General features: G+C 50.4%; 1 protein-coding gene across 1 annotated transcript; it reads left to right on the top strand.

Annotated features, from left to right (window-relative positions):
* The first annotated feature begins 242 nt into the window (after positions 1-242).
* TGME49_241140 (DEAD/DEAH box helicase domain-containing protein) lies at positions 243-10,634 on the top strand. The gene is made up of 10 exons (XM_002366682.2): positions 243-2,924; positions 3,490-3,547; positions 4,407-4,503; positions 4,763-5,423; positions 5,804-5,913; positions 6,502-6,626; positions 7,445-7,933; positions 8,337-8,397; positions 8,920-8,983; positions 9,915-10,634. Exons 1-10 carry the CDS (start codon positions 811-813, stop codon positions 10,498-10,500), a joined length of 4,365 nt encoding a protein of 1,454 aa, XP_002366723.1. The 5' UTR covers positions 243-810; the 3' UTR covers positions 10,501-10,634.
* The last annotated feature ends 758 nt before the right edge of the window (positions 10,635-11,392 follow it).

The following is an 11,392-nucleotide window of genomic DNA, read 5'->3' on the forward strand; positions in this document are numbered from 1 at the left end:
GAACTGCGGTATTAGGTCCACTTCGCGCGTGTGCCTTCAACATGGCTGGTAGATGTTACCGCGAGAAGCTATTCGCGACACTCGAACTGGACACCTCCGAAAAGAAGCTGCACAATCAGTTATCCGAAAGAAGTGTCCGCAAGAGATTTTCTCGTAAAAAAGAGCCGTCACTTGTGCGATGAAACTGCGGGGTTTTGTTCAGTCGAAGTCCGCGCCTTGCAGGGCTGGACTCGCAGCCACTTCAGGGGGTACCTTTCGACGTTTATCGACATAAGCAACGACCCAATGAGATTTGTGGACCGATCTTTTGTTTTTAAGGAGATGAGAGAGGTTTCCGTCGATGTTGAAAGTTTGTTTCGCCTCCCGTGGGTAGAGAAACATCCATTGAGAGGCCGATTCAGATGCCGCGTTACAGAGTGCCAGCTTTTCTCGACGTGCGCCGGTCCTGCCGTATTTTTAAGTTCCTTCTTCTTTCCCCTCGTTATCAGAGAATTCGTTCGCTTTCTCTCGTGACCTTCTGCCGTCTTCTTGTTTTCTGGACGACTCTCCCCACCACACGTTTGGCAGAGAATGCCGGACTCTCGTCTGTGTGTACAAGTGGGCATCAGCGACCGTGTAAACCTGTCACGTGTCTATGATGAGTCTATTTTCAGGTGGACCTGGTCTTTCATCTGTGTGTTCTGAATCGAAATTCATCTTATTCCGTTGGTGCGGCCACACTGGAGAGCGGACTTACCCAGGATCCGTTCCGCAGCTCAACTGCTTTTCCTGAGGATGTCGTGCTTCCGCGCAGATGGATGCAAGTGAAAGATGCGTTCGGCGGCGCTCCTGTCTCGCCTGCGGGTGCCCCTCCGGAGCATTTCGGTTGTGTTTCTTTTCTCTTTCGCTTCCCTCGCCGTTCAGACATCCTTCTGCGCAGTTGCCCGTCCCAATGCCAGCCACGCGACACTTCGTGGCTTCGCGTCCACTTTCTCTTCTTTCTCGGTACCCTGGTCACCTGCACCGTGTTTGACGGATTTCCAAGCCGAGACGCCTCCTAGACAGTATGCTCCCTGGAGTGTTCCCGCATTTGGGGTTCTGGAAGTTCCTCAGAATTCCCTGTCTTCTTCTCGAGCCCGTTTCCGGCGAGTTTCGGCGTCCCCGGCTTCCATTCACAGCGAAGATAGTGAATCTGCAAAGACGGCTTTGAGGTTGAGATCCGCTTTTTCCCTCCCGCCAGGCGCACCCTCGCCGGTCGTAAGAAGTCCCGTCACGACGACACATGTGCACTCCCATTTCTCCAAGTCACGGCTTCCTCTCCATCCACCCACAGTCAACAGAGGTTGCTGTCTCGCCTCCTCCGTCTGCGGTTTGTCTTCTTTTCCATCTCGGGCCATCCCTCGCGCATCTGGTTGCAGCTGTTTATCGGGGTGCGCCACCCAGTGCGAACGCGCGGACTCACTGCTACGCGCCTCGAACTTCAACAAGAAAGCTCTTCACGGACATCCACTGCGGAGTGCGACGGGAGACCACTGCTCGGCCCAGGAGAGACTGGCCAAGAATGGTTGTTTGCCAGACCAAAAGCCGTCTGACGCGGTGGACGCGTTCGTGGAAGACAAAAAGCCCCGAATCCGCAGGTCAACAGAGAAAAGCGCCTCTCAGGCGTCCAGTTCTCTCCCCACTTCTCAACCCGTTGACTCGACAGCAACACCTTCTCCCCACTCTTGCCATTCGTCGCCGTGTCTCCCTGCCTCGAAACAGCCTTCTCGGCTGTCCTCTCTCCGCAGAAGCCCCGTCTCCTCTCCTCTGTCTCCTCAACACGTGACTCTCTCTCTCCTTCCCTCTCTCCCCACGTTCGCTGGGTTGCCTCTCCCCCCCTACCTGTCGGCAGCGCTCGACGCCCAGGAGATCTCTGCCCCAACGGGAATTCAGCAGACAGCGCTGGGGCCTCTTGCAGCCGGCGAAGACTTGCTTCTCCACTCCGAGACAGGCAGCGGCAAAACCTTCGCGTACCTCCTTCCTCTCCTCCACTGGCACCACCACGCCAACAATCCAGAACCCACCTCTGGGGGCAACGCGCATGCAGAGAGTCTGTTGCGAAACGTCTCGGGTGTATGTACACCCCAAGCAGCAGCCGGGGGGAGGGGCGGGCAGCGCGGGAAGGCGGCGCGGCCGCGTCGAGATGCCAGCAAAGGAAAGCGACATGACGCAGGTCGAGGAGCTGGAGATGCATGCGAAGAAGAAGCTCTCTTGTCGGAGAGATACTTGGCGCACGCAGCGTGTCTCGACGCTCCAGAAGTGGCGAGAGCTCTGAGACGAGCAACAGGCTGCTCTCTCATCGTTACACCGACTCGGGAGCTAGCGGTTCAAGTGGCCCACGAAATCTACATGCTTCTTCGCACGAACTTTTTCCTTTCAGAGAGCAACGGTCAAAACGAACGGGGCGAAGAGGACGCTGGCCTTCTTGAAAAAGCTCTCTCAGCGTTTGAAGCGTGCAGACAACGCCTAGAGGCGGCAGAATGCTCTGCGAAGAACCTCAAAGACTCCGCTGCCGCTGCTGCTCGCAGGGGAGAGACAGGCGTTGCCCCTGCATTGCTGGCGCGCGCCAGTCGAGCAGAAACACAAGCTGAGGAAGCTCGAGCTCACCTCGTTAACGCCCGCCTCGGCCTTGCACAGGTCAGGGGCGAAGGCAAGCGCCCTCGGCTTCTTCTCGTCTTGGGGGAGCCGCTAGCCAGTGCGTGCGACGGAGAAGAAAAATCGCAGACGGGGGAGAGGGAACCGGACAAAGGAGACGACGAAAGAAACGTGAACCTGCGACGGCATGGCGAAACAAGAAGATCTGAAGAACTGCATGCGCGAGGCGACAAAGGAAACGCCGCAGAATCGAACGAGGCGCGATTCTTTGACACAGAGACGAAGCACCTCCCATCTTGGGCGAAAGAAAAGTGGGCGCAGTGAAACAGACAAGAAGCAGACGGAGAATCGCAGAGAAGAAAACTGAAAGGAACGCAGAAGAAATAGCAACAGCCGAACGCTTTCCGAGACACATGCCAACGCGCATATCGGTATTCAAATGCTCTGATTATAGTGCTGGCCATATATATATATATATATATATATATATATATATATATATATATATATATATATGCGTATGTCCGTAGATGCATCTACCCCTACATATATATATATATATATATTGTAGATTTAACTATATATACATAAATGTGTGCCTGTTGATTTTATCTGTACAGTATACTGTACAGTATATATATATATATATGTTTCTGTAGATGCTACTGTGTTTATGTGTTCTTTTCCGTGTAAGTCGATCATTCTATATATATCCGTATTGAAGGCTGGAGGTCTTCTGTTTGATGAACACGCAAGTATGGAAGGTGGGTGCGTTGTTGAACCCTTTGGTACAGACCCTTGGCGACGACGCCGTCGCGTCGAGGTTCTGAATATTTTCGTTGTTCAACATTTACCGGCTTTTCTGTTTTTCTCTAGGATCGGCTCCTCGCTGATCGTGGTTGGGAGTGCTCAAACTCTTCGGCGTCTTTTGCAGGTGAGGGAAGGGCGTGCTGAGAGGAGAGATGAGAGCCGCAGAAAGGAGCGAAGCAGATGGGATGGCGACAAAGTCCTTGGTGTTTTCGCTTCGACGAGGAACAGACTTTCTGAATCGAGAACGTTTTAGACCGGGGGTTCTGATTTTTTCAAAAGGATGGCAGTGAAGTATCATGACGGTGAAACGTAGTCGATCAACAGAACAGCCTAGAATATTAAGCCGCACACACGGACACAGCTCTTTAAGACAACTGTGATTGTTCGCCTCGCAGATTCTAGGTTTTTCAAGTGGTTATTTCCCTTTACGGCTAGTCGCAAAACTCCGCGATCTATATCTGCCTTCTGTTCGGTTCCTGCCTAGCAGTCTCTGAAGCTTCTTTCCCCTGCGTGTAGTAGAGATGTTCACCTCTTTGGTGTATTCTGTTTGCTTCCTTGGCTTTTCCCAGTCCTCGCTGTATTTTTCTGCATGCGTCGCTCTCCGTCTCTGCCTCATTCGGCGCCACTGACTCTGCAGCCGAAGCGTGTCGTCTTCCAGGGCACCTCCGAGAATCCTTTTTCACGCCTTCACTGGCAGCGCCGCAAAAACTCAAAATGAGGGCTCTTTGGGCTGTTGTTCGATTCCCCGTTTTCCCCCTCGCTCTCCTCTCTTCATATCCACCTTTTTTCTTCTTCCTTCGCTCTTCTCTTCCCTGTGCTTCTTGCTTGACTTCTCTCATCTCTTTCGTTTGTCGTTTCTCTCCTCCTCTCTCCCTTCTTCTTGTCTTTTCTTTTTTCTCATATCCCCTCTCCTCCCTTCCCTCTTTCCGCTCTTCTCTTCTTTTTGTTCTATTTTTCCTTCGTGTGTCTCTGTCTTTTTCCAGAGACTGGGAGCTGTGCAGCCGGACGCTTTGGAGACTTTTCTGAAGAGAGTGAAGCACGTTGTCTTCGACGAGGCCGACCGACTTCTTCAGCCCCTGAGTGCGTCGGGTTGCCTGTTCATTTCGTTCTCCACTGTGTTTTTTCTGACCGCTTGCTCTCTTTGTCGCTCGTCTGTCGCTGTCTCCTTTGGGAACCGTTTATCGGCTTTTTCCTCTCTGTCGAATCGCTCCTTCTGCCTCTCGTTTCGTGGCCTCGATCCCGTCTGTCGCTTTCTCTCCCTTCACCGCCACAGCCTTCTTCTGGCGCATGGCCGAGACTCTAGAACGCGTTTTTTTCTCTTCCTCTCGTGTCCTCCCAGCTCGCTATGCGCCTCTGAAGACGAAGAGCCTCCGAACGTCCCGCCCGCGTCCTGCCTCTCTTCTTTTCTCGTCTCTTCTGATCGCGAAGAAGCCTCTGCTTCAGCGACAGACAGAGCCAGCCCGGTGCCGTTCTTCTCTTCTTCTCGGCGGCAACTCCATCGCTCTAGCCTCGCCTGCACTCTGTGCTTCTGCGGACGGTCCTGCGAAGAAACGACGAGGAAAAGCCTCGTCTTCTTCTCTCAGTTCGTCTGACTTCCTGCGGCGCATCTTCATCGTGCCACACGGGTCGCTCTCTCCCTCTCCGCGTCCGTCTTCTGGGGACTTCCAAATCATCGCTGCGAGTGCAACCGTCGGTCGGCCTCTGAGGCGTCAGCTGGCCGAAATGCTGTTGATGCGAGATTCTCTGAAGAAAACAAAGTCTCTGCGCGCGAAAGAGAATGCCAAGGCAGCAGATGCCGGGGAAATCGAATCAGCAAAAGACGACGAAGAGGACGAAGAAAAGGCGTTTGTGTCCGCAGAAGAAAGAAAGGAGATGACTCGTGTCTTGAAGAGGCTACAGTCTAGGGGACTCGTCGCGTGCGAAGACGCGATGGAGGGAGAAATTGGCAAGGCGGTTGATACAGAGAACGAGAGCGGAAAGCGCTTGATGAAAGTCGCCAGGTACGAGAGATATGTGTTACGTTTTTGGTTCTCCGTTGCACAGAATATGCATCTTTTCAGTGCTCCAATCTTGGTCGTTGTCTGTGCCTCCCGATTGCATTTCTCGGTGTCTTCTGGCTGTCGCCGCGTGAGGATTTCTCTGTGGAGTCCACCTCCTACTCTCTTCTTCGTCCGTTTGTGGCGCAGTGCGTTACACATCAGCAGCTGGCCCCTGTCACCTTCCTGCTTCTCGCGAAGTCGTGGTTTCTCCCTCGATGCACGGACACAAGAGACACGGAGATCTTCTCTTCTTCCTTCTTATCCTCCATCTTCTTCCGTTCCCCCCTCTTACTGTCTCCGGCACTACATTTGCTTTTTCATTTCCTTCCGTCGCTTCCCAGGCCACCGGCTGCCTGGGGTTCCCGTTCGCCTCAAGGCCGTCGGAGTCTCCTTGTTGGACTACCAGCGACGCTCGAACATTTTTTGCATGCAACACCTCGGGGAAATCTTGGTAGGAAAGAACGGTAAAAACAGAAACATGAGTCATCTCGTGCGAAACGGAGACTCGAGGCAGAATTCGCGCAGAAAGCCTATAACAGTTTGTATTCATTTATGCTTATAAATATATATATATATATATATATATATATATTTGTACACAAGCACGAGCATGTGGGTGTGTGTGCAAAGGTGCCTACATGTTCTCGCATATTTATTTCTGCTGTGTCTCGTTTACCTAAGCAAAGAGCGCAGATGTACCCTCCACCGTGTATGTTCATATGTCGGTACATATATATATATATATATATGTATATATTTATGTATATATATATATATATGTATATGACCATCTATATCTGCATATGACTATTTACTTGATAGATACACACGCATTCGGAGTGTCCTTGCTTTCCTCTAAACGCTGCCATTGAGACCAGGGCTGATCACGGGACATTTGCACTGTATGGATTGAGCTTTTTCGTTCTTTTTCTTCTGTTCTCTTGAAGAAGTGTGGCTCTGTTTTTTGAGTTCGACCTGATTAGACGTTTTTTCCGCATCGACGTCTCCGAACGAACGTGTCTCTTCTGTCCCCGTGCAGCGACTCTCGTCTATGAAACGTCCCTTCTTCTCCACCGGCTTCGGCCTCACCGTGCCATCATTTTTCTCGACGCAAAACTATCTGTTGTCAGCTTCCTTCTCCACTTGAGACGCCTCGGCATCGAGGTAAGGCGAACAAGCAACAAGAGAGACACTCACATGCCCCAGACGAGAAATTCTGTGGACGTCAGGTTTCGACAAGAAGTTGAATTATGACTCATTGCCCTCACATATTTTTTCTAGCTTTCTTCGTCTCTCGAGTGCAAGGAGATGCGTAGAAGCAGGCAGGGTTTAGGTTTTTTCTCGTTCGCGACTTTTTCTTTCGGAGTTTTTCTCTTCTCTCGCCTGCTGCCTCTTGTCTCTTCCGGCTCTCCGTCTGGCGCCTCTGTATGACGTTTGCTGTTCTTGTTTTCTCGGCGTGAGGAGAGAAAGACACGTGTAGACACCGAGATGTTTTTTATCTTCAAAAGTGAAGATGTGATCGGTGAATACAATGCTGCTCGCTGTCTGCCCCATCTATGCTTCACCTTTCTGCTTTTCTTCTCCTCTTCGTCGTCTTGTCCACCTCTTTACTCTTCCTGTTGCTGCTGGCTTCTCTCCCCCGTGTTTCTGCAACTTCGAAAGAAATAGACTCTTGCCCGCAGAGCCGTTCGAGAGATCATGAAAGAGAATTGATAGAACAAGTGACCTGTGGCTGCCAGCAAGCAAAAACGTCAGTCCCCGCCGGAAAATCAACGTTGTGTGTGGCCGTCACCGAGTGGCTTGCGTGTGTGACGTGTGTGACATGGAACCTTTCTTCTCGCACAACGATTTGGAGACACTAGGATCTTTTCCGAGTCTTTACTCAAATGCCATTCACAGAGTGCAGAGACCCACTCGTTGAGAATCTGTCTCCGTGTGAAAGGTTATCGGTCGTTGCTTCCGTTCTCTTTCTTTTTCGCCAGCACACACAACTGCTCCACGAGGCCTTCGGATTCCATTCGCCGCGTCTGACAGCTCGTCTGACAGCCGATCGGGGCTTGCACAAAGTGTCGTCTGCCTCTTCTCCTCCCGCTTCTTCGTCTGCTTCTTCCCGTATCCACTTCCACTTTGCCAACAGAGAGAGGCTTGCACAAGACCCTTCTGGATCCTCAGCTTCCTCTTCTCCTCTCACTTCCATACCGCCGTCACCAGTGTCGCCTTTCACTTCTTCTCCGAACTCTGCTCTGTCTTCTGCTTCCTCTTCTTCTCCCTCGACAGAGACTGGAGGCGAGCAGGCGCTCCCGACGCTCGGGGGCGCTGGGTGGCCTTCAGAGTCTCTGGACAAGAGAGCGGACGAGGACGCGTTTGGTTCCTCCGCAGGCGCAATAGCGACAGAAGAGAGACAGACAGGCGACAGACGCGCGCTGCTTCTCACGTCGATGGCCACAGCACGAGGTCTACACTTTGACAACGTAGGCGGGTCTGCAGTTGCATGCAGCAGCTGCCGGGCGCACACCCGTCTGAAAATTGATGAAGTGTGGGGTTGAGAGGGCATGAAACAACAGTTCTCTGCGAAACGCAATTCCAAGCAGACGCCACTGAAGACGTAAAACTACAAAGGCTTGAACGATATGTGTAGAAGTCTGAAAAAAGCGAGTGTGAAGCAGCAGGCGTTCCACGTTCGAAGCCAGGTGCATGAACTAGGATTTGGAGGTGCAAAAAACAACTAAGCAGTAGGGAAGGCTCAGACACTCGGGCTCTCGGGGATCCGTAGGCTTATACAATCGATTATGAACGAAGAGTCCGAGGCTCCTTGAGACACGTTTTGTAGGTTACAGTAAACTAACGACTCTCGATCGATTTCTCCGTTTTCAGCTCGACTTCATTTTCCTCGTCGGAGACATCGAAAACGCTCGGGAGTACCAGCATCTTGCAGGTTCGTTCGGTGGCCGGCAATAATGCAGAAAAATCTTCATCCGACTTTCAACACAGAATCGTCTTCTTCAAACAGAAATAGCCGCTTTTCTCTACTCTCTCGAGAGCGTCTCCTTCCTCGTCTCTTCACCAACCTATCATTCTCCTTACATACATATGTATATGTATAAATGTATATATATATATATATATATATTATACGGATGGACAAACATATGTTTATATCCGCAGATGTGTATAAATGTATGCGAATGTCTATTCGCAGCCTATATATACCTGAACATATGCAGGTACAAAGATGTACCTATTTATATGCTTATTCATAGCCCCAGATGCATGTGTATCTAATCTTGCATATATATGCATACATATAGACAGATACGAATATGTACGCTTATAAGCCTGTGCGTGTCTTCTTATATAGAAGAATATATTGATATATCTATTCGTTTGCTTAGATGCAACTAAATATATATATATATATAGATATATATACATGGGTGTGAGATTTGTTTCGCTGCAGGTCGTGCGGGCCGCAGAGGTCGTCCAGGAAAAGTCATATGTGTCAGCGAGTCTGCAACGCAGAAGTGAGTCCGCATTTTCAGCGTGAAAGTTCCAAAAAAATCAACAAGTCTCTAAACCCGGGTCCTCAGTTTCGGTTTTCCTCTCGACATCGGAGATGCTTGACTTTCTTACTTTCTCTGAATTTGATAGCGGAAGCGGAAAAGCTGCTGAAATCCTTTCGTAATAAGAGAAAGACATCTTTATTCGTTCTGGTGTTTTGAGAAACGCCCGCTGTGTACCGAGGGAAAGACGCGTCTGTGAAAATCCTTCGATGCAGAAAAGGAGGTGAAGTTCAATCGAAAATCTCGAGACAAAAACTGGTTCGTTTTTGCTACGTAGTTGCGCCACACGGCCACACAAATGTGGACCTCTCTGTCTCTCTCTCTCTCTATATATATATATATATATATATATGTATGCATAAAAATATGAATATATATGTATATATATATACATATGAATATATTTGCAAGCACGTGCATATTTGTGCCTCCCTATTTACATGAACCTAGTTACTGATAGAAACTAGACACACTTGCATATACGTATTTGTGTGTGCGTGTATATTTGAAGATACATAATTTATACGAAGAAACATCTATGCATATATATGTATAGATATGTGTGTATGAATCGGTGTCTGAACACAGGCACTCTTTAGAATCGACGGAACAAGTGGAATCCGAAAGTGTTATCACTTGCGATCTCAAGCAGCAGTGAGGATCTATGACCTGGTGCTTGAATTTCTTGTTTAAAAGCATCCCACCGTGTCGGGGCGTCTGTGGTCATCGCGGCAGCCCGTCGCCTTTTGCAGCGATTTTTGTAGTGAGTCGGTCAGGTTCTTTCGTGTTTCAGGGCAAAGGTGAAGGTGAGCTCTTTTCCGGAATTCTACGTCTGTGAATGAGATGCCGAATTTTAAAGCTGTTGAAAGGCGTTGTGCTTGTTTGTTTGCAGATGTATTTCCTCGTGGGCGAAGAATCTCGGCGTGACTTTCCAGCCCTCTCAGCGACTCTTATTTCCCTGTAGCGAGGCGGAATCTGCGCATGCCGATGCATCGGAAGACGAACAACAGACTGTCTCTTCCAACCCAGAGTCGAGGGGAGACGCAAGCCGCCGACGAACTGGAGGGAACTCAGAGGAAAGACAAAGACAGCTCGAGAGAGAAGAGGTGTACGAGGAGGGAGAGTGGGAGACGCAGAGGGCGAGAGCGCACGAGGAAAGAGGCGGCAGCGAGAGACAGAGAGGTCAGGGAGGAAGAACAGAGCGGCACGAAGGAAACGCACCCAGAGCGTACGATGATGAAGAACAGCGGGAGGCATTCGCATCAAAAGGAAGAAGCGCGGATGGTGACGAAGAGGAAGAAAAAGACGAGATGTCGGAGAATGCGGATGCGCGAACGGAAGGAAGGAAGAGCAGAGAAACAGATGCCGAAACAGACGAAACAAAGGAGAAACCAGGGGTCAACGATGACGCGTTCGCTTTTCTCGACGCGCTCTCCAACTTCACGCGACCCTCCTTTTCGTCTCTCCTGTCGATGTGAGCACAATGCTGATGCCCCCCTGTTTGTTTTGAGGAAAACGATTTTGTGTGTTTACACGCTGTTCGCTCGAGACCGGACTCGACCTCTGCGTTCGGGACGTTTCCGAGATTCTGACTCCCAAAATTCCTTCGTTTTTTCCTTCTTTCTGCGATACCTGAGGTGGACCATCCCCAGACGATGGGGCACATGGGTCTAGGCGTAAAAGCTCCCCTATTCGTCTAACACCTCAGGATGAAATGTCCACCACCGCTTCCAGAGTAGAGGCTGGCGTTCCTACACGTTGTTTCCGGTCAAAATTTTTAAAAGGGGCTTTCGCGTGTGTGGCGCTCAGAGCGCTGTGCGCGGTGGTCTCTGTGTTGTTTCTCTCCGGGAAGAAAGTCCGTTTCTGGACGGCGGGATAAGCTTTTCCATATCGCTAGGAAAAGCGTTCTGACGTGAAAGCTCGCTCTTCTGCGGAGCCGAAAAAAAGCTGCCTGTGGTTGTTCTCCTTCTGCAGCCACGGCCCTGAAACTGTCTCTGTATCTCTGAGCAGGGGCCTTCTGCTTGCTACTTCAAACCACACTGCTCTTCTCGCTGTTCCCACGGTCTCAGAGAACAGTACACCGAAAACCTGCGACACCTTTGCCTTATGCGTGTACACATCAATTGAACATGCGCGGACTCACAACGAGGAAACCAGGAAAAAGAAAACACGCCTAATTGTAATTTACCGTCGACCTTTCAGTCAAGCATCGCTGAACGAGAAACCGGAATGCATTCGAGGCGAGTACGACTCTGCTGCATGCCCTCGGAGTGCGTGTGCCGTTTTGTGGGAGGAGAGTGAAAGAAATTGAACGAAAGACAGCGGGAGCCTCTGTCTTTGCAGAAGTGACTATTTTTGTGAGCACCGGGG

The sequence above is a fragment of the Toxoplasma gondii genome, chromosome VI (assembly GCF_000006565.2).
Source record: "Toxoplasma gondii ME49 chromosome VI, whole genome shotgun sequence".
Lineage (NCBI taxonomy): Eukaryota > Apicomplexa > Conoidasida > Eucoccidiorida > Sarcocystidae > Toxoplasma > Toxoplasma gondii.

Bases quoted from the DNA above. Each gene is read 5' to 3' on its own strand.
- TGME49_241140 (XM_002366682.2), top strand. From the start codon at position 811: ATGCGTTCGGCGGCGCTCCTGTCTCGCCTGCGGGTGCCCCTCCGGAGC. The intron at 2,925-3,489 runs GTGGGCGCAGTG...GTTTTTCTCTAG, and splicing joins CCATCTTGGGCGAAAGAAAA to GATCGGCTCCTCGCTGATCG. The intron at 6,627-7,444 runs GTAAGGCGAACA...CTTTTTCGCCAG, and splicing joins TGAGACGCCTCGGCATCGAG to CACACACAACTGCTCCACGA.